The sequence below is a fragment of the Talpa europaea genome (assembly GCF_964194135.1).
Source record: "Talpa europaea genome assembly, chromosome: 14".
Taxonomy (NCBI): domain Eukaryota; kingdom Metazoa; phylum Chordata; class Mammalia; order Eulipotyphla; family Talpidae; genus Talpa; species Talpa europaea.
In genome coordinates this window covers 38,678,566-38,704,109 of record NC_140082.1, presented here as the reverse complement: position 1 = coordinate 38,704,109, position 25,544 = coordinate 38,678,566, and the positions used below count along the sequence as shown (strand labels likewise).

Here is a 25,544-nt window from a genome sequence, read left to right as displayed (position 1 = left end):
TCAGCAAATGCAAAAGTGAAGTCTAGGTGGGCTTGCAGGCAGGTTCATCGACAGGGTTGCCCTGTCTCATGAGGATGTAGGCATGGGGTTCATAACTGATTCTGAGTCCATAGCTGGTTCTGAGTCTGTAGCTGATCCATGCTTCTCTCTGCCCCGGTTGGGCTGTGTTTTGTCTTGTTGCTTTCTGAGGTTTGGCCTTGTCTACAGAATAGGTGTGAGCCCCATTCATCAATATCTGGAAAGAAGTTCAGGCACCTGGGTGCTGTTGGCCAAGGGGCATAAACAAGTTTTTGTGAGGCCGCAACTGAGATGACGCACGGACACGTTAATGTAACACGAGGCATCCTAGGTGTTGGGACCATGGGCTTGGTCACGACAGTGATCTATCATGACCACGGGAAGTTACGGAATAGTTGCTGCAGCTGCTTAAGGACACCAGGAGGGCAGCTGTTGCCTCTCCTCCAGTCCCCCCCATCTAGGATTCCCTGGGGTCCTATACGCCAGATTTGATTACAAAATGTTGATTATGTGATAAGTTATTTGATTTGAAAACATTTGTTGTACACTTGAAACAGTTCAAACAGACAGGTCCAGCTCTTGGGTTAATAATGGCATCCTCAAGTCTCTAACCCAAGACAGCTGAGACCAGCCGGCTTTCATGAGGTGTTTGTGGGCAGTTTCAGATATTAGGACGTGTGTATGTGGCCTTCATTGTGGAAATTAGAAAAAAGGCAGGCAAATCACTTCAAACCACATTTGATAAATACCACCAGTGGCAGTAAGAGAACAATCAGCAGCAATCCGAAGACTGTAGCACTAAAGAACATGTCAAAGTCAGACACATATAAGGGCAAGGGTAAAATGGAATGATTTCCATTCTGCTTCTCTCACACGCAGATCTATCTCTGGATCTAAGTGCTGTCTCTTGGTTGGCAAAAAATGTCAGCAAATGCAGTGACACATTTAAAGGTCCAAAGAATAAAAGAATTGTGCTTGGAAAGAAAGAACAGAATTTTATATTGACATGATTGTGGCTAACTTTTATTTTCCAGATGAAAGTACATTCTTCCAGGGTGAAGGTCAGTTACATGCCCGCACTGGACAGGCCATTGGAGGGGGAGGTCCTCCGTGGTCTCTTGGCAACTGTTTCCCTGGTGGGAAGGCAGAGGGTCCTGTGTGTCCTGCCTGTGCAGCCCCTGCTGCCTCCCCTTCCTGCTCTCACTGCTGGTTACTATGCAGCTGGTTTTCTGGCAGTAGTTGCACCACTGGAGCTTTCTGGGGCATGGATTGGCATCTCCATTCACAGGTAGGAGGGCCTGACACTGAGGGTGTGTGAGGTGCAGCACAGGGGACAGCTGAGGAAGCCCATGTGCTGGGAACCACAGCTACCACAGGGCCTTTGGCTTGGGCTTGTGAATGCAATGGCTTTCTCATGGCCAGTTGTGTCTGGTGTGGCAGTGATGGCCTTGGTTCTGCTTGGAGCAGATAGAGGATGACCTCCTTTCAAAGACTTGCCACATGTTGTCCCTGACTCTAATCTGAGTGAGGAGTAAGCAGGTTTGGCAAGCTGGCAAGACTCTCCCCCACTATGCAAAAAGCGTGGACTTGTCCAGCATGGGCATCTCAGCTGGGCCGCAGAGACCTGGACAATCATCCCCTCGGTCAGATGGCACTGAGGTGATGGAGCTAAGACAGCAATTCACTTCTTCTCAGAGTTCAAAGGGAGCTCCCAGAATTACCACTTAGGCCAGCACATCGATGTCCTGAATGGTCATTTCCCACCCAGTGTGGTAGTGCGGACAGAAAAGCACCTTATGTGAAGTCAACGCAGCCATGTGATTCATGTTGCTTAACAAAACAAAAACAGGAGACTTTGAAACAAGTTCACATTTGCTTTGACCATAGCACCCCTTCACCCTGTACATATATGTGTATACACACACCAGACATCCACACACATTACACACATAACACACTCACTCAGACACAGCACACACACACAGAGTTTAGACACAGAGTACAGACACACACACCCCTCTGGGGGAAGTGATATTCACTCTTTTTTCTCCCTTCCAGTGGTATTTGGATAGCAAATTGACAAGACTGTGTTGGCAATCCTGGTGAGAAGTATTAAGGCAAGTGCATTAATTTGGAGGTTAATCTTCGAACAAGGTGTGAAAGCAGGATTTTCTAAGTAAATGAACATATATTACAAAATGGAATGGCTACTACATTGATAGAAAATAAGATTTCCTAAGTATTTCAAAGATATTTTACTGTGAAATAATTATGAATTATTCTTATCTGTAAATTTCTATCTTTAGCCAGTATGACAGATTAGGGAAAATAACTTTAATTATTGATATTAGCCATCCTTGATTGAACATTTGTGTATTTCAGGATCTTGTCTAATATCTTGATGCATTATCTACACTCTGTGATTTAGGTTATATTTCCCAGATTGGGCACTGAGTAGTGAATTTCATGACCTAAGGTGTGGGCTGGGATTGCAGATTTAGAGGCGCTCTGAAGTCCTGCCACCACGCCAGCTGTCTTTCCAATTGCTGCAGCCTCAGGGGCCCGCCATGCTTTGGAAGGGGGAGAGGAGACGCTCCCCTATGGGGATGTGACCCTTTTAAAAACTTCAAAAGCAGAACCCAGGAATTTTCCAAATGAGCCAGTCTGTTGTTCAAGGTCTCAGTGGTGGCTAGGGGAAGGTGGTGACTGATTTTGTAAGTTATGAACCCTGCTCCACTCACAAAGCATCCTCTGGCCCCAGCTCACTCTTTTCTTTCTTTTACTCCTGAGGGAGACCAAATTCAGCCAGGAAACAGAGTCAGATTTCTGCCTTAAGGTGTCTATTCCATGTGAGTCATCAAATAGCTTAGTCAAAATGCCCAATTCAGTGTGAGAGTGAGTGTGTATGTGTGTGTGTACACTCACGTCATATGTCCAATATATAGGTATATACAGATGTTCCATTTCTGAAGTAGCTATCAATAAATTGACTAATTTCCTGGAAAATTTCCAATTTAGATGATGAGGGAACAGAAGACATCATTTGTCAAGTTTCACCTGGACCCATGCACTTTGCTGAAGAGGGAGATTTGAACTGAAGGTGAGGAGACTATACTTTTATTTTCAAGGGCACTTTTTCCTCAGCCTCTATGTCCTTGCTTCCTCATCTAGAAAATGAATGAATCAAACTACAGTATCACTAAGGTTTGCTCCAGTTCTGACATCTGATGATTCTTTACTTTGCTTTTGTAAAGAATTCATCCAGAGTAATAGCCTCAGTTGCTGAGGCTGATTATCAGACTATGATGATAGCTATGTTTCCTGAGAAGGGGTTGTTCATGGGGATGTGTTGTGTTTCTTAAAAACTGATGACAGAATGGACAGTGACCCTGTGCAATCCTTCCCAGGGCTGCTTCTGGGGCAAATCGACAATCCTAGCAACCATCCATGAATGTTACCTCTTCTCCATCTCTCTGCAATAAGCATGTGCATAACTCTTTTTGGCTGAAAGGTAACCCATCTGTCAGGTAATATTGAAATGCAAAGAGGTGTTCATATGACTTGGCATGATTCATCCCCCTCGTTAAATGCTTGACAATATGTTACAGACGAGAGGAGAGTATAATGCTGGCCAGACACACCCAGGATCCTTTCTGTCACACACCCCAGGCCTGTCTTCTCTGGGGCCTTGTCAGGTTCAAGCAGCAAGTTTATTCAGATCCCCTCCCCCATACGAGCCATGGGGTCCCCCCACCACACTGCCTTGGTGACGCTCCAGTTTCATCTGCCAGAAATGCTTTGACAGGCAGGCACCTATCCAGCTCTTTTCCCTGTTAAATAATTGTACAAACTGTGTTCAAAGAGAACTATGCTCATTTGTTTTTCTTTTTCTTGGTTTGGAGGATTTTTAGGGGAAAAACAAGGGGGAAAATAGGCAGGGTGGTCCAAGAGAACAGGTCTTTCTCCCTATAATCCTGGCATTCTTTGTCATAGTCACTACCAATGCTTTCCTACTACCCAGGTAAGGATGGCTTCCAGGTGGGGATGAGATTCCAGGTGAAGATGACATTCCAGGTGAGGATGGGATTACAGGTGGGGATGGGAGGTCTGGGTAGGGATAGGATGGCAAGTAGGGAAAGAATTCCACTTGAAGATGGAATTTCATGTGAGGATAGGATGTCAGGTAGGGATGGGGCTCTAAGTGAGGACAGGGTTCCAGGTCAGAATGGGATTGCAGGTGGGGAAGGGATGTCACATAAGGATAAACTTGCAGGTGAGGATAAAATTCCAGGTGGAGATGGGATTCCAGGGAATGGAATGGGGGTAGAACTTCCTGCGCTGAATAACCAGATGGCATCTCCCCACCCCTCCATCACCCAAGGGGAAATCCAGGACACGCCCTCCATGCTTTGCGGAAGGGGAGCTGCTTACTGAGATTGTCTTCATCTTCCACGGTTGTGGCCCCGGGGCTTAAGTGCTTGAAGGGCGCGATGAAGGCTGACAACATGCTTACTTTGTCTGGAAAGAAAAGAAGAACAGGAAATGCACTTTCGACATTGAGTTTCAGAAAAACTCAGTGCTTTCATGTGTTCTTATTACTGAGGGTTTGGACAAGGGAGGTTAAAAGGTCAGTTTGGTTGCAGTCACTTCATTCTGGTCCAGACTTTTATTGAATTTCTGACAGCATTTTATCAAATTCCTCTCTCCATTCAATTTAAAACTTTATGATTTCCATCTTTCTTCTTTTCTTATTTTTGGCATCTCCTTTCCTCTTATTCCAAGTCCCTTAAAACTTGAAGTAATCGTCTCCAGGGCAACAGCCTTGCCTGAGCTTACAGGATGCCTGATGGGGCAGAGCCTGCCAGGCTGACTCCTTTCACAGAGGAACTAAAGCAAGTAACAAATTCTAGTTACAGCAGAATTGTGCAGCTAAAGTCAAGACTATTTTTCCCCATTAGAGGAAACTTGCTCTGTGGGCCTGAATTGCATATGAAAAAAGAACTTGTCAAAAACTATCAAATATACTTAGTAGGTATTTGAGCAGATCAAAGAGAGGGTGCAGCAGCAGGAGGAGGAGGGGGGACAAGGGAAGTAGGAAGAAGGATTTTATGGTCTGGGGGCCCTGGGAATGGGGATGTAGCATTGGAGTAGTGAGGGGAATGCTAGGGGAGCAACGTTCCACCTGCGGCCTCTGCAGTGGGTAAGCAGGCAGTGTCCCAGGTACCGACACTTCTGAATACAGTATTGGGGAGGCAATAAAGAGAACAGGACCAACTCTTGACCTGTTACCTGAAACCGGCAATTGGAGGCTACCCCCCTCCCTGGAGCTTCCAGTACAGCCTGGCTGGCCCCTGGGAATGTGGCCTCCAAGAAGGTGGTCATGGCTGCAGCCTTGGAAAATGTGTTGAGGTACGTAATGTGTTAGGGAGACGACTTGGTCTGCAGACATGACTTGACACAGTTAAAACCTCTACAAAACTTTTGAGATTTGGGCCTCCCCTGGTGGCGCAGAGGTTCAGCGCTGGGCTGCGAAGCTGCCCCCCAGCCTCTGCAGCGCTGATTTGATCCCAGGTAGCCGCCGAGGGTCCCACATGGAGCGCAGACCTCTCCTGCTGCCCACTGCTCCCCTCGGCAGTGTATTTCATCAGTCTGCCTGTTCTGTTCCCCACTCTGGTTTTGGTGAATCCTCTCACCCTCCTGCGCATCTGACTGTACCCAGTGCTTGTATAAATAAATAAATAAATCTTTAAAAAAAAAACAAAAAAACTTTTGCGATCTGATGGAGGAGAGAGAAGGGAAGATGTGGAAAACTACTCATTTTAAGACCTTCAAAGATAAGCCTCTTAAGTAAGTTCCCTTGTTTATTAAATGTACCACCCTCCACCCTTCCATCTTTCTATGCCTCTCTGTATGGGGACTGGTTACCACACATCCTTGGGATGTCCTGGGGCTCTGGCCCAGCAATAGCCAAATGGGAGAAGAGGGCCCAAGGAGGAATGTCACTGGTGAACAGTCAAACATAGTTTGCCCATGGTCTCAACAATCGCTCTCTTAGGCAGAAATATTAAGGAATTCTAGTTAGAAACACAATTGAAATTAAAAAATGACTAAAAAGGGGGCAAAAAAAGAAAACGCCTTATTTTAGAGATTCCCACGGACTCAGAAGCTAGGCGCTATTGTCTGCAAGAATTAACTTCAGTGCAGAAGAGAACCCGCACCCCACATCTGAGCCCCCCTTTTCTCCAGTTTCTGCCTCTCAGCTGCACATCATCATTCTCTCAAGTCTGCATGATTCATAATGTTCCACATGAATGTCAGCGCACAGTTAAAAACTATTGTTGGCTAGGTACCGTTGCTTCTCCAAGGAGGCACAAGGCTGCGAAGGTCACAGCCATCAGTCCTGCTGGTTAGTGTGCCTGGGGCCCTGGGCATCCGGGTTGGTTACTTTGTTATGTGATGTGTTTTTTTCACCTTCTGGAGCCCTGCACGCCTGAGGGCAGGGATTTTATGTGCTGTGCTCTATTTGCACCGTGCGCTTTTTGTCCCTTGTGTCATCAGAAAGGAGAGTCGTTAATATGTATCAAGTGTGACTTCTCATGAGAAACGCTAACCAGTGGTTTTATATGCAGTTAGCCTTCAAGTATTAGACCCAGACCTAAAACTTGCTCTTTTTATTTCAACACCCAGCCTGTTTCTTTTTAGCCAAGCTTCCCAGAGGCCAGGGAGTTCACAGAAATTCATTCAAGAGCCTGTTAACAGCTGTTGTTTCCAATACGGATGGGCAGCAATGCAATGTTCACTCAAAGAGAACAATAAATAACTCAAGTACAAAATGCAGTCTTTTTTCTGCATTCTGCAGAACAAGAAGAATAAGTTCAGGAAAGGCTTGGCTCCCCCAAACCCTTCCAGCCCAAACTAATTTACTACAAGAGAATGAAATCTCTTGCTTGAGTTATAATTTCATTAAGGGAGCCCAATAATGTTACACAAAGAGTGTGAAACTCAAATGATTTAGTCTGGAGCATCTCAAAATGAAATTACAATTTTCTAATAAAACAGGCCTACCAGTCAAACACTCACAAAAATACACTAAACCATTTCAGAGCTCACCTTAGCAAAACTGTGAGATATTTAAAGATTGTTTTAGAGGGATCAAAGCGCTTGCTTTCTGTGATTGTCAGATTTGTTCAATAAAAACCCAGAAAACTAGTAAATATGGAGTTTCAGATCAACAAAAGACATTTCTTTGGTATATGTACATCTCCAAAATGGTGTGGGATATATGTATACTAAAATAAATTATTCATTGTTTATCTGAATTTCAAATTTAAGGCAAAGGGCTTGAATAAACATTTCTCCAAAGAAGATATACAAGTGGTCAATAAGCACAGAAAAAATGCTTTACATCATTAGTTATGAGGGAAATGCCAATCAAAATTATGAGAAACCACTTTACACCCACTAGGATAGCTATTATATAAAAAAGAACAGAAAATGCAAGTTTGATGAGGATGTGAAGAATAGTTAGAATCATAGAGGCAGACAGTAGATGGTGGGCAAATAGCCATCAACAGGAGAATGGTTAAATGAATTATGTTACATTTATATATGGATGCTACTCAACAATAAAAGTGATTCAAATATAAAGATACATTATGATATGGATGGATCTTAAAACAGGTTATGCAAAAAAAAAATCAAGGTACAAAGGAGAACATGCTGCATAATTCTATTTATATGAAATTCAAAATCAGGCAAATCTATTCTGGTAAAAGCAATCAGACAGTGGACTGGCTCCAGGGTCAGCTGGAGACTGGCTGGGAGGGTGTGAGGGACTCTTCCTGCATGCGGTGAGCTTCTATGTTCAGGGATGCATGTCACCCATATGTGTGCATGTCATTGCACTAATACAATTTGTACAGTTTTCTGTATCTAAATTATGCTTCAATTATTTAAAAATATTAAAAGATAAAAACATAACTGAAAAAGAAAATAAATGATGTGAAGCAAAGATCAAAACTTTATTTAACCCAGAATGGAACAATTTGTTATTTAATCTATAATGAATGATACGAGATATTAAAGAGAGGTGTCTGCCAGCAAAGAATAAATGGAGTGTATACCCTCACTCCCCACTTACCAGGGCATGGTTCTCTGTCTCTGTCTCTCTCTCTCTTTTTTTGCTTACTTTATACATTTGAAAGCTTAAATATAGAAAGACTCATGCTACCACAAGAAAAAAAATCATCCCCTATGAGAAAGAGTCTTTTGGATCCATACTCAGATTCATATCAAGATAAGTGTGTGTGAAAACAAGGGAGAAATAGCAAGTCAGAGTGGGAGTCACAAAAATGGGAGGTGAAGTCAGAGTTATGGACATTGCCTTGGGAGCCCATGAGACTCAGTTTACCCATAATAATGACATGAGCAATTGTGAAGCTGTCAAAAATAGGGGGCACACTCACTTTTCAAAAGCCAGCGCTTTGGCTTACAGATAATTTACAAAACGGATTTTAGCAAAAATGAGTATTAAAAAAAACCTCTTGGCGTATGAGCCAAATAAATCCACTCATGTGAAATGACATATTTACAGGACATTTTAATAAAAACTATAACTGCTAAGATATCTAAGGATTTGATCATCTCCTCTGCCTCCTAAAAAGCACTAATGTTGCCTGGTATAGGTTATTTTAAAAATTACATAAATTGAGCACTTCAATTCTTTCCTTATTTCAACAAAGTGAGTTTTGCACGGTGTGTCCTGCTCTGTAGGCCAGACGCCTCCACATTTTGCTGGGCTCCGAGCTCTTGGACACTTATGTAACCACACAAGAGGGCGACAGCTGGAAGCCACAGAGCTCTGTGGGTGCCCTGATCTACAAACCTCAGCTCTTTTGTAAGTCCCTTCTTATGTTTTCTTTTTGCAAAAACATAGGTCTGACAGATGGCCTCCCCCAACCTGACCCACTTTCCTTGGGAACTGGATATTTGAATAGGTATAGGTATATCTTTAAATGGATATTGCTGACATCGAAACAAATGCAAATCGGTTCGAACAGGTGAGCTGCCCAGGAAGCAGGAAAATAATTAACCTCCACGCAGGTAGGAAAAAGGAGGAATGCTTTACAGTAAGGCCGTGAATTTTTTTCACAGACTTTTAGGAACACATATTTTCAAACACGGTTTTCAAACTGCCAACCATGAACAACACAAGGAAGTACGGGCCATAGTGATTTTTGAAAGATTCCGTTCTGACTGAGTTTTGGAAAATATAAGAAAGTTGAATGATTTTCTCACAAGGAGGTGAGATCCGGTAATTTCCACTGGAGCAAACGCGAGAGTTTGGTCTTAAAAGGGTCCGGTGAACAGGGCAGCCTGAATGATGCCACTTGCTTACTGTTAGGGACTGCACTGCATTCCCCACAAATTTATGTCGAAGTCCTATCTCTAAGACCTCAGAATGAGACCACATGTGGAGACAGGGTCTTTCAAAAGGTGACTCAGTTAATGAAGTCATATGGGTGGGCCCTAATCCCACATGACTAGTGTCTTTATAAGATGAGGAAGCTAGAACACAATGCACACAGAGGGACAACCATGTGAAGACACAGGAAGAAGACAGCCATCTGCACACCAAGCCTGAGCTTCGGGGATACCAGCCCTGTGACAGCTGGCACTTAGGCTTCCAGTCTCCAGGATGTGAAGAAATGAGTTTCTACTGACGCCCCCAGCCTGTGGTACTTCATTATATCAGCTGGAGCTGACATAACATTCACTCAACACATCCTTATTAAATGCAGATGGTTGCACACCTAATCAATAATTTCAAGCTCTGACGCTAAGAAGGAACATTGCACAGAGACATAGCCTGGCCAGCGGGACCTCAGATGTGAGGGAGATGTCTTTCAGGAGCTGACTGACTGAGACCTAATTGCAAATAATGGTGTCCACTGCCTTTGTGTCTGGTAGCCTGATTCCAGAGCCAAGTGTGCTTCTCTGATTGGCTTAGCGCAGGGTTACAGCTCTGGGTGGGAGCCTGAGGCAGTGAGGAGAGGGAAACAGGGAAAAAGTGGGGGTGTCTGATCTTACTTAACCAGACAGTGTCCTCAGAATCACCCTATACTTGCCAACATTTGGACACCTATAACTGAGGTGGCCAGATGGACTCCACATTTCAATCTTGGCCAAGTAAGCAAAGATTCTTTCCTTTCCCCACTGCCCTGTAAGAGTTGAGAATTGGTTAATAGATGATAAATTTCAATCTGGACTGGGCCTGGATTGAGCCTCATAAATTGAAAGTGACTAGGAAGTTACAGGCCATGCCCGAGAGTCACCAAAAAGTGGGGGTGAAGAGGGAACAGAATGGTTAAAAGGAGGAAAATGGAAAAAAAAATGAGTTTTCCATGTTAATATCCCAAGAAACTGATACTTCAGAGTGAGCCAGTGACTTTAGCTTTAAAAGAACCCCAAGCACTGCCTTGCTGCCAGGTCCCCAGTGCCACGGTGTGCTGCACTATAGCTGAGGGATTGGGATGGTGGACTAGAAGAGTCAGGCATTTTCATCTTTAAAGAATTAAGAAGTAAGGGAATATGCAACTTTTAACTTCCCTTCCAAAGTCCTCAAATTCTGAAGGAACTAATCCCTAAGTAAAAGCTGCAGTAAGTGACAAGCTGCCATGTAACTATTAATACCCATGCACGTAAAATTACAACTTTTAATTTACAGGAATTAGAAGCATGACCCTAAATAAGCTGTATGGGAAAAATTAGAGGTTGACTCAAGAATCTGTCATATCGTCATGGTTTGATATTTTTAATTGTGAAAAAATATATATTTATAATTAACCAGCTGGACTCAGTTTTAGTGATCCCAATTTCAGTGGCCACATCTGAAGCCTCACAGTCAGGAGCCAGAGGAGCACATGGCCTCTTCTCTCCATTAGGTCTGGCTAGCATGCTGGCCTTGGCCAGGCCAGTGTTGCAGAGCTTCTTCCCAGCCTCTTTGTCCAGGCACTTATTGGCCTGGACATCCACATGAATGCAGATGTGTTATCTTCTAGAGTCTTCAGACTGATTTTGTAGTCAGGGGGCACTTGATGATGACCTAGTAGTCAGGTGTGTTTCTCCTGAGGTGCTCTGAGGATATTTGGGCAGCCTTTGGAGTCACAGTGTCTTGGTCTTCTGGAAGGGGGATGACATGCAGATTTTTTTTTAATGCCTGTGGATGCCTTTCAACACTGCTTTCTTGACCTTCAAGGCTTTTGCTTTGGGTTTGGCTTTGGGATTTCCTTCTTTACTTTCAGCACCACCTTTGTATAAAGGATTTTTCACCATGACTTGATTTTTAAGGTGTGCTTTTCTTCTATATGACTTCCTCACAAAATCACAGCAAAGAGATTCCCACACCAACATGGGGAACCATCCCCAGGCAGGTCATGTCCAAGCAGTGGTCACAGCACCATGGATGGTCTTGTGGACTCCACAGACATTTTGGGCTTGTATCGGTACCCCATTCCAGCTACAGTTAGCTTATTTTTGGAAGTGGAGGAAAAATCTCAAACAAACAGGCTCCCACCAGATTGCTGTGTGCACACGGGCAAAGACACAGATGGTCTGACAAATGATTGACAGAGGAAGGTGACTCTTTGCAAGAAAGTGTATTTAAATGAAAAGAAAAATCTATCTAAAGGTGTGTGTTCACACTTCACTTAGACTCAGAGCTTTCCAAATGATCTGCCAAGGCTCTCGGTGGCTTTGTGAAGTCTAAGTGCTTTCTTCATTTTATGCTCTATTTGGGAGTGGGTGAGCTAGAAGGTGGACGATATCCCTTTCCAAGTGAGTTTAGCTTCCTCTGTGAGCCGTGAGGTGAGTGCTACTTTCAGCTCCATTGCTTCATGGGGTCATGCTGGACAGCTCCCAGTTTCAACCTGATGGCCAGACCTTCTGGATGGGGCCTCGGGCTGTCTTCTTTATGGGGCAGTAGAAAAGCCACTTCTTTAACCCATAACACAGTGAGGAGAGAAGGTCAGAGCTCAGTTGTGACACCACTGAAGCCATTTCAGAATCTGAGACCAGACAAGAAGCCTCAGTTTCTTTAAAAAAAAAAAAAAAATCCTTCTGTGTGTCCTCTACCGTATTCCATTATTCCCATTCCTGAGGGAAGAAATCCTATACTGTCAAAATGTTAACAAGGATGTGACACAGTAGTATCTTATTAAATACAAAATTGAAAAAAAATAAAATGGCCTAGAAAAGCAAAAAAAAAAAAAAAAAAAAAATCCCAAAAAATCCCTTCTGCTGCAGTCAGCAGAGGCTGGCCACACTCACGCCTCAGCAGGCACATTCTATGTCTGACAGTTTGAAGATTGCTGGACCAGGAAGCTCTACTTTGGGAAAGCAATTGCATTCTAGAATCTTCTGAACAGTTATAGTATTTACACAGGTTAAAGTGCATTTCTCTAAGTGGGAAAAGGGCCAGTGTTCTTGCTTTATTTAAGTGCGTGTCCTCTCACTAGCCTTCGCTCTAGGCAAGCACACACATGTTTACTGGCCTAGATTTTGCCCCTTTCTTGACATGGGGAGCAAGAGGAGTATACCATGCCAGTTGTAGGAAATCCCCAACAGCTCTCCTGGAATGCATTTCTTGGGACGAGGTGGAAGTCATCTCCAAATATCCGAGGCCGAGAACAACTTTGCCCTTGTAGTTTTATTGTGCTCATTCTGACACTGTGTGTTTGCACCATGGGACCGCATGTGGGGTTGAGAGTTCTTGTTCTGAGAGAGCAGTGACACATTAAGTGTGAGTACTTTGGGGCCAAAATCCAGTTCCTCTGTTGTATGCTTGGCTCTGTGGACTGACGAGTGTAGGGGGAAATCTACAGAGATGACTGGGCTGTGATTCTGGTCAGAGTTGTATTAGGGAACTGAAGTGAAGCTAGAAATTCTTAGAGTAGAAATTTAACCCCACAGACCCACACACGCACCAAGGACTGTCAGTAGTGATCTACATACAATGATAAGCGAAAGAATTCACTTAATTTGTGCTAATCCAACACTGGCTTTGAATTTTTGTCCCTATGGCCATTGTCCCTCAAAGTCCTTCCTCAATACAGTCAGTTCTTTATAGTCCTGTTGGTTCTTTACAGTCCTACAGCTTCCTTCTTAGCATCCTCTGGCCTCCCTGCCCCCCTTTTCTCTGCAACCTGTTTCCTTCTTACATCCTCTGGCCTCACCTGTTAAGCAAAACTCTTTATTTATGGTTTTACATTCTATCTCTACTGTGTGGAAAGATTGCCCATAACAAATGGGCAGGTTAGGTTCTCCGCCCATAACTTCTCAGGTACCTCCTTCCCCTTCTCTGATGGAAGGTTCAACCTTTAAATTGCTCCTGGTGAATAAACAGCTTCCTGAGGTTCAGTCATGGATACAGAAGCTCACCAAGCTTCTTGTGAACTGATTCTTGCAAATCCTGATGGCTCATTTTTTGGTGTCAACTCAACTGGTCCACATGATGCCCAGATAGCTAGTTAAACATTATTTTTGGGTGATTCTGTGCAGGAATTCCTGGAGGACATTAGTATCTGAATTGAACTGGATAAAGCAGGTGGCTCCTCCCCATCACCCAAACACTGAGGGCCTGAACAGAACAAAAGGTGGAGGAAGGGAAGACGTTGTCTGCCTGGCTGCTGAGTTGGGACATTGATTTTTCCTGCCCTCCTGGTTCTCAGGCCTCCAAATTCAGCTGGAGCTTTGGAATCAATACCATCTGCGCCCCTGATTCTCAGGCCTCTGCCACTAGGGCCTCCAGCTTACAGGTGGCAGATGTAGGACTTCTCAAACTCCATAATGGGACAAGTGAGGACCTCTCCTCTGCTTCCTCCCCTAGCTCTCTTTCTGCTTCTCTAGAGAATCCTGATTAATGCAGCATCCATATCCAAGAAACATAGTTATTATTTTTTTAATTCACACGCCATCACGGGAGAACCTCATCGGCCACATCTATCTCCTGCCTCTTGGTAACCCTTTCGCCCCTTCTTCTGTCTCCTGATGGTGTAGAATTGCCCAAGTCCTGGAATTTATAGGAATCAAGCTGGCACTTTGATGGCTGTTGGATAGTGTCAGTGTAGGGCATCTCTAAATTGTCCTCAACATGTACAATGTCCTTTTCCTCTACATGGGGTGCACTCTCCTCACTGCCTGCCATTTGGGGCTGTGATTGCACAGTGGGCTGAGTTGTGGCCGCAGTGTCTCTATAGTACTTCTGCTACTTTGCCCTACACTTCCAGCAAATGTTCTGACCTGCCTGCCCTGGGCCCTGGCTGGTCCCCGTGTGCCCTGTGGTTCTGGCAGGAGAATTAGTAGCATTTGATCTCATTCAGAGGGGTGTCCAGTTTGGACCCTAAAGCATGTGCACATCCTCATACACAAAGCTTCCATTTGGAGGGGGGTGACCTGAAGCCACTGGGTCTCTTATCCACATTCCCTTCTGATTAGAAAGGCTAATTCCTCACTTCCTACGAGACCTTGTGCCTGCTTATTTAGAGGCATTCATCTGATCAAAACTCAGAAAAGCATCTCCTATCAAAACCTGGCTCTGCCAGTATTTCTCTGACCTATTTAAAACTGTCCACACCCTCTACGTCTACATAACCGCTTTCCTCACTCCACATGTTAAATGGGTCACCCTTTTCTCCAGAGGGGTCTTTCTGTCACCTCTTACTTTTCCACTCTTGCTACTGTTACCAAAGCTCTCAACCACATTTTTGCAATAGTTTCCCATCTGTTTGCCAGTCTTTAAATTGTTGCTAAAAGACCCTTTTCTGGAGAGGATGCTGTGCAAAGGAGATAAGGGACAGTGGGAAAACCCCTAGACTCTCACAGGGGTCTGTATGGTTGAGCACAGACCTGGGAGGAGGGTGATAGAGTGAGGTGGGAGGCCAAAACAAGGAGAGGGACTCCTGCCTCCTCTTTCCACCCTTTACCTCCTGCCTTCCAGAGATCCCTTTAGTCTGACATGGCTGGGAACTTACTGGATGACCACAGGGATCCTGGGAGCGTGAGGCCAGGCTGAGTGATGCTCACATCTACAGAAACCTCAACTTGGAATGTGGAAGCAACCAAGCAAATGAAGCTCCCTCCTGTTTTCAAGACAGAGATCTTTCTGAGCCAAGCTCTTTGGGGTCCCATCAACAGCTCACAGAACTGTCTTGAAAATGAAATGTGACTCAGAAGATAGTTTTAAAGCCCCACCATGAATGAGTGTGTGACCTTGGCCATCTCCCCACATAAGTTCCCTTCCTGCTACTCCTTGATGGTCCTGGATGCACCTGTGGAAGGTGTCCAGTTTATAGACATCTGGTGGCGTGAGAGCTTCTAAGGTCACATGCTCCCAGTCACCCCTTGCCTCTGAGGTCTCACCTGTGCCCCCTCCCCAATCCTCTGGATCTCTTGGTACTGACTTTCCATACCCCACAAGTGACTGCCTGTGCCTCTCAAGGAAAGCTCGTTATTTCTCTGTGTCTGCTTATCTCGCCCACTGGGTCGCCTGCTCCTGGGGATCAGGGGGCTGCCTGCTAGGGAGGTATGGGATCCCACCCACCTAAAAGCCAACACCTTGGCCCATCTGCCCAGACCCTTAGATCACAGCATCTGAATCTCTGAAATGCAGATTGTCCCTGTCATCACCACCACAACAAGAACTGTTGTGGGACTGAAGTGAGGTGGGGAGTAGGATCCCAGCTTGGTGCTCACAGGCACACTCTGTCCATAGTGGCAGGACAGTCTAAGGTGACACAGAATGCCATCACTTTCTTCAGCTCACTACTTGCAGTAGCTCTCTGTTAGCTCTAGTAATCCTGAAGGCACTTGGATCTAGCACTGATTATTTTTTCTATATTATTAATCAAGGTATTGAATTGAGATCATTTGAAAACTAGAAAAAGACATTATAAACCCTTTACCCTGAACTTCAGTGACTTTGTTTAGTCCCTTTGTCAACACTAATATCTTCAGCACTGAAATTTGGCTAATTTCTCCTCTCTTATATGAATTACATATACTAATAACTAAAAATAGAATATTGATCACATAAGTAATTGTCTAGAGAGCAGGTCAACATGTTAGGATCTAATTTTGCAAGTCTAAATTGTATTATTTTCCCTTAGAATGAAACTTCAGGCTAATATACAAAAATGATATTTATTATTTTTAACCTTCCTAAGAGATACATGTTAGATCCTAACATGTTTCATTCACACAGCCCCTCTCAGGGTAAATTATCTTTTCAGAGGATGACCTGAGTGCAGTCACAGATCAAAGCAACCCTTAATGCTCCAATATGAGCTATCACATATGATGTCCCTATGTAATGACATCACACGTATTGATGAACATATGGTCCTGTGGAACTGAGAAGACCTCTTCTTCCCTTCCCTCTGTCCACAGCTGTCTTTCCTGATCAGTACATTCCCTGGAGGGACTGGGCTTCTTGGACCCAGGTGGACACAGCTTATCATTCATTCATTCATTCATTCATTCCGTCATTTGTTATTGCAGAAAGACTTATTGAGAACTCACTATGCCCCAGATCTAGAGCTCCCTATTTTGGCTTTATTTTCTGCATAGTTGTTATCACAGTCTTCGATAGTAAGTGGAGTACTTGCTTAGCTGTCCATCTGTCTGAAGAGAATGCAGACGTCACATGCAGGAGTTCCATCTGCATCCACAATTGTGGCTCTATCCCCAGGGTCAGCAACTGCACCTGGCACAGAGTGAGGGCTCAAACATATTTTTGGGATGACTGAGTCAATGTTGCTCAAGACATCTGATCTTGACTTCATCAAACTGGTGTCTTGGGATCTACTGCCTCCTGTTTTGTGCTAACTCCTCTCCTGGGATGACATGCTCTTCTCCCTCTCCCCTGCCAATCTTTACTAGTGCTCCCCTTCTCAAGGCCCCAAAGCCAACTTCCACAGGAACTTCCTGTGCCTTCAGAACCCTGTTATGGGATATTGGTAAAACAACCACAAGACATATTAACCTGCTATTTCTTTCACTGAGATATTTGAAATAGCATACAAAGAATGGCTTGATATAAATAAATAAATGAAGAAAGGTGTAATGGTAGGATTTCATCTATTGGAGTAGATGAGAGGAGACTTTTGTATGTATCGGTGATAGTCAGGTCACTGACTTGGTCTCTGCCTACTGTGTATAGTTTACAGGGAAGGCCATGTTAACATGTGGGGGAGGAAGGGATTTTCCCTTCTGCCTCAGCGGCAAGCCTACGTGAGAGTTGCTCATGGGAATTCAGGTGGTTTGATATACTGGGACTCAATAGATCACACTAGCTGCTGGAGAGCCAGAGAAGAGACTTTTCGCTAACGTTTCTCAGATAATTGCGCCGGCCTTAAACAGGGCCACATGAAAGTTCACTGAATGAATAAATGAGCAAATGAAAAATGTGAGACAGGGACAAATGAATTTAAATGGATTAAGAAGGTTCTCAGTCCTTGATCTGGGTGATTTTGTTTTGCTGGCAATGGATGCTCATCTGTCAACACTAACATGAATCCTGATTTCCTACTGCAGTGTGAATTGTATTTAAAGAGCCTCAATCCCAAGGTACCGACTGGATGGTGTTACAGTTCAGGAATGGACAAGGATGCTGCCTGAGAGCTCTTTCTTCTGGAAAACCTATTGACTTTGGATGAAGGAAGAGGGAAGACACATGGGATCTGCATTAAGATAACACCACCAGGGAGAAGACCCTGTGGTTTGCAGACAAGACCATTTTCTGGGACAGGTGGGCACTGGTCAAGTGAGATTGAAACAGAATTTTGGAATTCTAGAAGATCAGTTTTCTTCCTGGTTGTCATTAAAATTCAACCTTTCCTCCTTTCTGATTGAACTCTAGTCCAGGAAAGGGTCACCCAGCCCCTTTGTTGGGTCTCCCAGCCTTCCTGTGAAGCTCGGATGTCCTGACAGGAGTGTAGACAATCCTCAGTGCACCATCGTGCTGGGCAGATGATGATGCCTTGAGAATGAAATTTAAAAGTGAACTTTCATGAGTTGAGGGCTTCTGTGAGATTACTCTGGAGGCACACCAGCCTGAACAACCCATCACGAGGAATGCAAGGGAACTGGCCAACCAGAAAGGTGTATCCATGTCATGAAATAGACTGCATGATAACAAAAAAGTGAGAAACCAGGGCACTGCCTGCCCTCAGGGAGGGTACTGAAGAAACAGCAGTCACCTAGGAGGAGGGCAGAAGTGAGGGGAAGTGTGGAAGACACAGGACAGAGGGCACAGCCCCAGACTGTCTGTGCTTTATGCCAAGCTAGAGCTGAGGGCTTCTCATTTGCTCTGCTGGCCTTGGTTGGCTTGGAAGGATGAGGAAGAGAAGAGAATGAGTGTTCAGCTCCTTTGGATGAGAAAGACAAAGGGTCCATTTCTAGAAAAGCGAGTGTGGTGAGTGCTGAACAGAGATGAAGTGAGGGAGATGAGGGGCCCCTCATGACTCCCCGAGATGTCCCTATGTTGGCCTGACTCTGGCTGAGGCCTTCCCCTTTCAGCGTGCGGCCCACAGCAGCTCTGACAGCAGTTTTACAACCGACAGAGCAGCTCTCCCTAACAGGCTCTTCCCTGCACCTTTCCAATGAAAGGCTGTTTACAGAACGCAACGAGTCGCATTGTGAAATATTAGTTTCTTATTACTTCTAGTGCACAGCAGAGTGAGTAAAAGCCGTGTGGTAGATGGATTTTCTATAAGATCGGCAACGTGTGTGTTGTTCTCTATTAGATTCCATGAAAATCAATCTGCAACCTAGTTCAGCCTGGTAAAATTAGATCTAAAACTCTTTAATTTTGTTTCAAGAGTGTTTTTCCCATCTGACGCCCAGCCTGAGGACACACCGTGATAAAACACCCTGAATTATTACCAGCCCCTGCACACCTGTGTTGGGTGAGCATCAACAGGATTATGTATTTTCTCAGAGGTCTGGTGTCCAGATACAGTGATGTGATTCTGCAAGCCTCCTCATCATCCAGAGCTCATTTGTTATGCTCCCATTTTGCATTTCATGTGATTTGGTTATAACGTGGCAAATAAATGTTCTAATTTGCCTGAGTATGCATGTTTGTGCTTTGGAATCAGACTCTCTGAATAACTAAATGTTCTGGAAAGTGACTATTTTGGGGCAACATTGGTTGAGGTGGCTGTGTTGGGCTGAATCTGGTCTGACCAGAAAATGACACTTAAAAACAGGTGTGAGGTTGTTTTGAATGGTCCTTCTACTGGAAGCTTCTGCAGTTGAAAAATCGGAAAGAGCAAGAGCATAAGAGAATTCCAGCCACACCTGTCGAGGCCCTAACCGTAAGAATGAGCTAATGGTTAGATTAGAAATCAACACGCACTTTGCTGGGGCCTTTCACTCTGGAGGCCCCTGTCTCACCAATGGAGTCCAAAGATCTGACCATGGTCAGATGGCACCTTCCTCCCCATCGCACAGGTGAGGGAGAGACTTCAGGTGGGGCACAGGGGCAAGACTGATATTTGTTTCCCATTTCAACTTCTTGATGAATTGCAATCAGAGGAAAAGAGGTGTGAGCTGTAAGGACAAACAGCGCTGAGCAGTGGGTGCCAGGAGGATTGGGCTCAGCTCTCAGGGTGGTGCTCTGGGAGGGGAGCCCTCACCATGGTGCAGAGAGGCATGTGTTGGTTTCTAAGTCCATGTGTGCCCAGTGCCCTGCTCAGTGCTGTGTTGCCTCCTCACTGATTTTAAAGCCATGCTGTCAAGTGTGCTCTGTGTTTCCATCTCTGCAGAAGCATCATGTGCGGGGAGGGGATACCCCAGTTCCACACTCACACACTTGACAGCTCGAGGACCTCCTTGGTGGCTGTGTGCCGTCTGGACCCCCTCCATCATCCCCCATTCTCTTTCCATAAACTTTAGAATCTTTCTCAATACAAGCACAGCCAATACCGGACAGCTGGCGTGTGGTTAGGCCACACTGCATTTTCAAGCACTCCAGGAAGTAGTCTGTATATTTTTTAGCTTTGTGTCTCCAACTTATCCCTTGGAGTGGAAGCATAACAATGATTTTCTGGACTGTCAGGGATGCACCTGGTTCTGCTACACATCCCACCTTCTCCCAGAGTTGCAAACCAGACAGTGAAGTAGGGTTCTCTGGTTTGTCTTCAGAAAATCACAGTAAGATCTGGTTATCAGTTCTGCCCAACAAGGGTGGCTATTATTGCCTCAAAATATCTCTGAACAAATAGACCTGTGGAACATTCAGTTTAATAAAACTAAGCAGATTTCTTTCCTGAAGGGCTTCTGAGGGCCTATACTGTTCGATAGGGTAAAATAATTTGTAAGTCTCCCTGATGAAGTAAGTCAGAATTTCTCATGACCTTGACCATGTTTGTTTTGAGTGTCTCGTGAAACTTCTGTTCCACCAGACATAGCTGTGCCGACAGATGGGGCTCTGGGAAGCCTCGCTGAGCATCTTCACACCCTAGAGACATTTCCCGGTGACTCGGCTTTGGATCTCTGAGGTTTATGTGAGGGGCAGGGAAAGGAGTCTACTTAATTTTGTATTAGGTAAAAAAGTCAGTGTATATGGACAGATATAAAGTCTAGTCAGGAGACAGGTGTATCTAAAATCTTGTTTATGAGAGGTTCCTTCATCAGCAGCCATTTTGTATGATTTGTTGAGAGCCTACTGTGTGCTGGGAACTGTTCTACACAGTTGGGCCACCTGACAGCAGAATAGAGGATGTTCCTTCTTTCTTGGGATATACATCATCGTCTGTCTGGATCAGCTCAGAACTTATTTCCCTTAGTGACCATGGAATACAGTTTTGGGTCCAAAGGTTATTATTCACACATACCTGAAAAGTTATTCTGTTGTAACATTTACACCTAAACATTTGGTATAAAATATATTACTCTTTCATAGACATATGCTGAAGTGGACTAACACACAAGAAAGGGTTCACATCTAAGTGTTAGAGAAAAGCCCCCTCTAATCTGGCGATTATCATGTCACTCAGCACAGTTTTCCCTCCAGGAAATAGAACTCCACCTCCCAGGGGCACACCCATTCCTGATTCTTTTTTTTTTTTAAGATTATTTATTTATTTATACAAGCACTGGGTACAGTCAGAAGCATGGGAGGGTGAGAGAATTCACCAGAGCCAGAGGGAAGAGCAGAGCAGGCAGAGTGATGAAATACACTACTAAGGGGAGCAGCGGGCGGCAGGAGAGGTCTGCGCACCATGTGGGACTCTCGCCCAGTGGCCGGGGATTGAACCGGGGCTGCAGAGCCTGCGGGCAGCTTCGCAACCCAGAGCTCAAGCGCTGCGACACCGGGGAGGCCCCCCCATTCCTGATTCTTGACAGGTTGGGTGATTCCTTCTCAGCTCCAAGGGGTGTTTTGATTAGACTAGTCAGAAAAACTCCACCCTCGTGGCTGGAGTGGACCAAACGGTTTGCAGGGCTCAGTGCATAATGAAAACGTGAGGCTCCTTGTTCAAAAGCACTAGGGATATCAAGGTGGTGACAACAGAGCATGAAGCCTGGGATGGCCTTCCTCAGTGGGGTTTGTGTGAGTCAGGGGCCCAAGCTTCTGGGCTGAACTCCCCCCCGGACGGTTGTTCTACAAGTGGACATGTGAGACCCTCTGGGCTGGTGGGAGGCTGACCCAGATCTCTTGCTTCTCTGAAGAGCAAGTGTAGCCTGCTTCCTGCTGAATTTGGAAGTGAGTTGATGGTCTGGAGAAGATCTCCTGCAAATGCAGGAGAGCCTCTGACCTGCAGGCTACTGTTCCTGGTTCACAGTAGTTCCTGGAAGGAAGGGAGCCTGGACAGAGAGGGTCACCATTCTGTCCATGGCCTCTGACTCCAGCTGCACTGGATCCAGTCTTGCCACACAACATTAGTCCCATGAACCGTGATTAGGTTTTCTGACACTTGCAAGCAAATGTATCCTACCTTTCAAGGCCAATCATTACTAAGATATTTATACTTTTGTATGATCTTTAACTTCTCCAGTTGTAAAATGAGAGTGATAATATCTCCTTGGGTCATTGTCATGTCCAATGACATTGATGTGCAAGAGTCTGTCTGGTGTCGATTGGTAAACAGCTGTCTGTGTCACGATTATTGTCACACCAGGTAAGGTTGGATTTTCTGTTCTGTCTGTCTGGGTCATCACCCCTAACCTGGTCTGGAATCCCAAACTGAGATGTAGCACTAACGCAAAACTTGGATATTCTCAAAATTGAGATGCATTTTTTTTTTCAATTGTTGTTAATGAACTTTTTTTTTTTTTTTAAAGATTTATTTATTTATTTATACAAGCACTGGGTACAGTCAGAAGCTCAGGAGGGTGAGAGAATCACCAGAGCCAGAGCAGGGGCAGAGCAGGCAGACTGACAAAGAAATACACTGCTGAGGGGAGCAGTGGGCGGCAAAAGAGGTCTGTCTCGCCATGTGGGACCCTCGCCAGGGGCTGGGGGTCCAACCGGCGCTGCAGAGGCTGCGGGCAGCTTGGCAGCCCAGCACTCAATAGTTGCGCCACCAGGGGAGGCCCTGAGATGCATTTTTTTGAAGAGCTTTTTGCTACTAAGGTTGGAGGGACCACCTCATTTTCCCCCACTTCACTTGCAGATTATTCATGCTAGAATGAATAGACCTAGAAAGCTACTTGGGCTGAGCTGAAAGGGGAAGCTAGTTGAGAAACATAGAGTCCACAAAAATGCATCTCAGCAGCCTGCTGCACTAGGGTCGGACGGCTGCCCAGAAGTTAGTCTGTTTTGAGATGACCCAGTGCTCACATGGCCTCTGCCTGCATCCACTCAGGCAGCATGTTTGGAGAGCTGCTGTCCCAGTGATGTTCATCATAGATAGCTCATGGGGCAGTGTTTTAAGCCCAGTCGCTGAAGGGCCCAGGGTCATGCTTGGTCTCACAGCAAACCCGCAGCAAAATCCTTTTCTCTAAAACTTTGAAGATGAGAAGTCCGGTGCCAGTGCCTCAGGCTTCATTGCAGTCTTCTTGGTGACAAGCTCTGATGTGTCCAACCACTATTTAATTAAAACATAAGGATTTTGGGGCCTCCCTGGTGGCATAAAGGGTTAAGACATAACCTATGAGGCTGTCCACAGCCTCTGCAGAACCAGTTCGATCCCCCAGCTGGCCAGGGAGCTACCCACAGGCGCAGCAGACCTCACCGGACTCGCCCACTGCTCCCCTCAGCAGTGTACGTCAGTCAATCTGCCTGTTCTGTTCCCCACTCTGTCTCTGGTGAATCCTCTCGCCCCCCGCTCTTCTGGCCTGTACCCCAGCTATTGTATGCATAAATAAATAAAATCTTAAAAAAAAATAAGGATTTTGTCCAAAGGAGGAGGAGGTAAATCCTTTATGTGAATGGAAGAAAGTGTTTCCAGGAAGTGGCTTTGAATCTGACAGCAGGAGAGTTGTGTTTGCAAGGATCCCAAGCAGGGAGCTCTCTGCAAAGCTCCTTGGGGCCTGTCAGACTTCTGGGGACACATTTCCGTGCATGTGTCCCAGGTCCTGCCTCACTGTGATGCCCATCAGGAGTGATAATGGGGCCGTGAGCCTGGGCCCACTAGAGCACAGCTGCCAGTCAGTTGTCTAGTGTTAGAGCAGCCAAGGCCTCCGCAAAGACAGAGCAGCTCATCCGTTGGCTGCCGCGGCCCTGTTGTGTGTATCCTCAGCTCTGGTGAGCAGGCAGGTCAAGGAGAGTGCCGTGCATGGGAATATGAGGTGTGTGTGCATTAAAGGGCATCTATTCCCCAGTCACCTGTGGTTTTAGTGGAAATATGTCACATAACTCAGCAACCTGTTTTTCAAGTGCCCATGGGATAGGCCCATGAACAAGCAGCCAGTGACCTGTTGGCACCTCTGGTGCCATCACCCAGTGTCCCTGCTCCAGCTGCAGAGAGATCCTGGCACAATTTCTAGGAAATTTGTGGATCAAAAGGGAATCTGACCAGTCCCCAAAGGCACACTGCTGAACAGCTGCTTTGATGATGTCTCAAGAAAAATGTGTGATGCCTTAAATTTCATGTATTACCTCAACTAATGGCACCACTAGCTCACTGATTAGCTACTACGCTGACCCTCCTCTCATCAGCGAGAAAGCTGAGGTGAGCAGGGCTCAGACTGTGACTCTGGGGCCTCCACACAACTAGAGATCTGCAGAGCCCTCCAAACTCAGAACTCTGAGTCTGTGTGTTTCTGGGGAAATGTCCCAACGTGCCCATGTGTTCAGCATGGCCCTGGAGCCTCAGAGAAGCCGTGCACCAAAATGAACTTGCTGATAGGTCTGATTACAAATGGTGCTTTTCAAAGCAACATATCTGGGTAGAGACACAGATTTTTTATCCCGATGAGCAGAGGGTGTGTGGTCACCTTAGTTCATCCCTGTCGCTCTCCCTGCAGGTTGACTGGTCAAGGTGTGTCACTACCTTCTCTGAGTCAGTCCTCCCTTAGCCCTTGGACAGGGAGTGACAGACACCTTTGCTCTCAGGACCCCATGGGCAGACCTGCATTTAATTCTGTCCTAGGCTCCTGGGGTGGAAGGGGTGGGTGTGGGGCCACTTGGCTAGTGTGGTTCGTGTGACAGAGGCTGACCAACCATCGTTCATGCAGGATTCCCTTTTCTTTCTTCATCTCTGCTGCTTCCCTACATTGACCCTGAGGGTTCCTGGAAATAAAACATGGTTTTGATTTTCTCTAATAGATTAACAGGTCTTTCTGACATTGGAGAAACTCTCAGCTTCTCTGAATTTTATGATATAGGTAAAGCAGATGAAAGCGTTACAGACATGAACTGTGGGATGGTGTTGGGACTGACAACACATTGTCTGTTCATGAGGCTAAAAATCTATGAGGGATAAGGGATATATATTTTGTTCAGTTTTCTAGATTTCTAGAAGGAAAAAGGCTTCAGGTCAGACAGAGAGCTAAAGTCCTTTGTGACTAGTGTGGAGAGAGCAAAACCAAAGTCAATCCAGGGGCCACAGAGAAGTTGCCATAGACCATGTGCGGTTTGCATTTCTTGCAGATCTAGAAGCCTCACTCACCCCGTAACCCGGGGGCTGGCTCCTGCCCTGTTCAGAGTGGAACAATGTTTTATTTTTTTTCCCCTCATCTGAACAGAAGATGAAGGAGGAAAGAGTCTTGGGAACCATGCACAGGAGCAGAGGAGCCCTCGCCACTCTTCACAGGGTGACCCATGCCTGTGGGGAAGCTCCTTCTTTGTCTGTGCAACAACTTCCACCAAACCTTTTTATGCTTATAAACTTGCTTTGGAGTAAATATGTTGTTTTATACAAGCACTGACAAACCTACTAAATATCTGCTAACCACTGGCCCCTAAATGGTGAAGGAACTAGCAAATATTGACTTTCTGCTTCCCTAACAGCACAGATTAGCCTTGTGGGGAGTACTGCTTCTGTGCTTTCCTCCCTAGACTGACCCTGAGGGGTTAGGCAATA

At 45.4% G+C, this 25,544-nt stretch overlaps 1 protein-coding gene across 2 annotated transcripts in view; it reads right to left on the bottom strand.

The window, feature by feature from the left end:
• ADARB2 (adenosine deaminase RNA specific B2 (inactive)) overlaps window positions 1-25,544 on the bottom strand; it is a gene marked incomplete at both ends in the record, with an annotated part of 448,147 nt that overhangs the window by 155,376 nt on the left and 267,227 nt on the right. For both annotated transcript variants that reach the window (XM_084254372.1, XM_084254373.1), the window contains one exon: window positions 4,450-4,536. In XM_084254372.1, coding sequence (XP_084110498.1) covers window positions 4,450-4,536 — 87 coding nt within the window. The remainder of the gene's footprint in view (window positions 1-4,449; window positions 4,537-25,544) is intronic.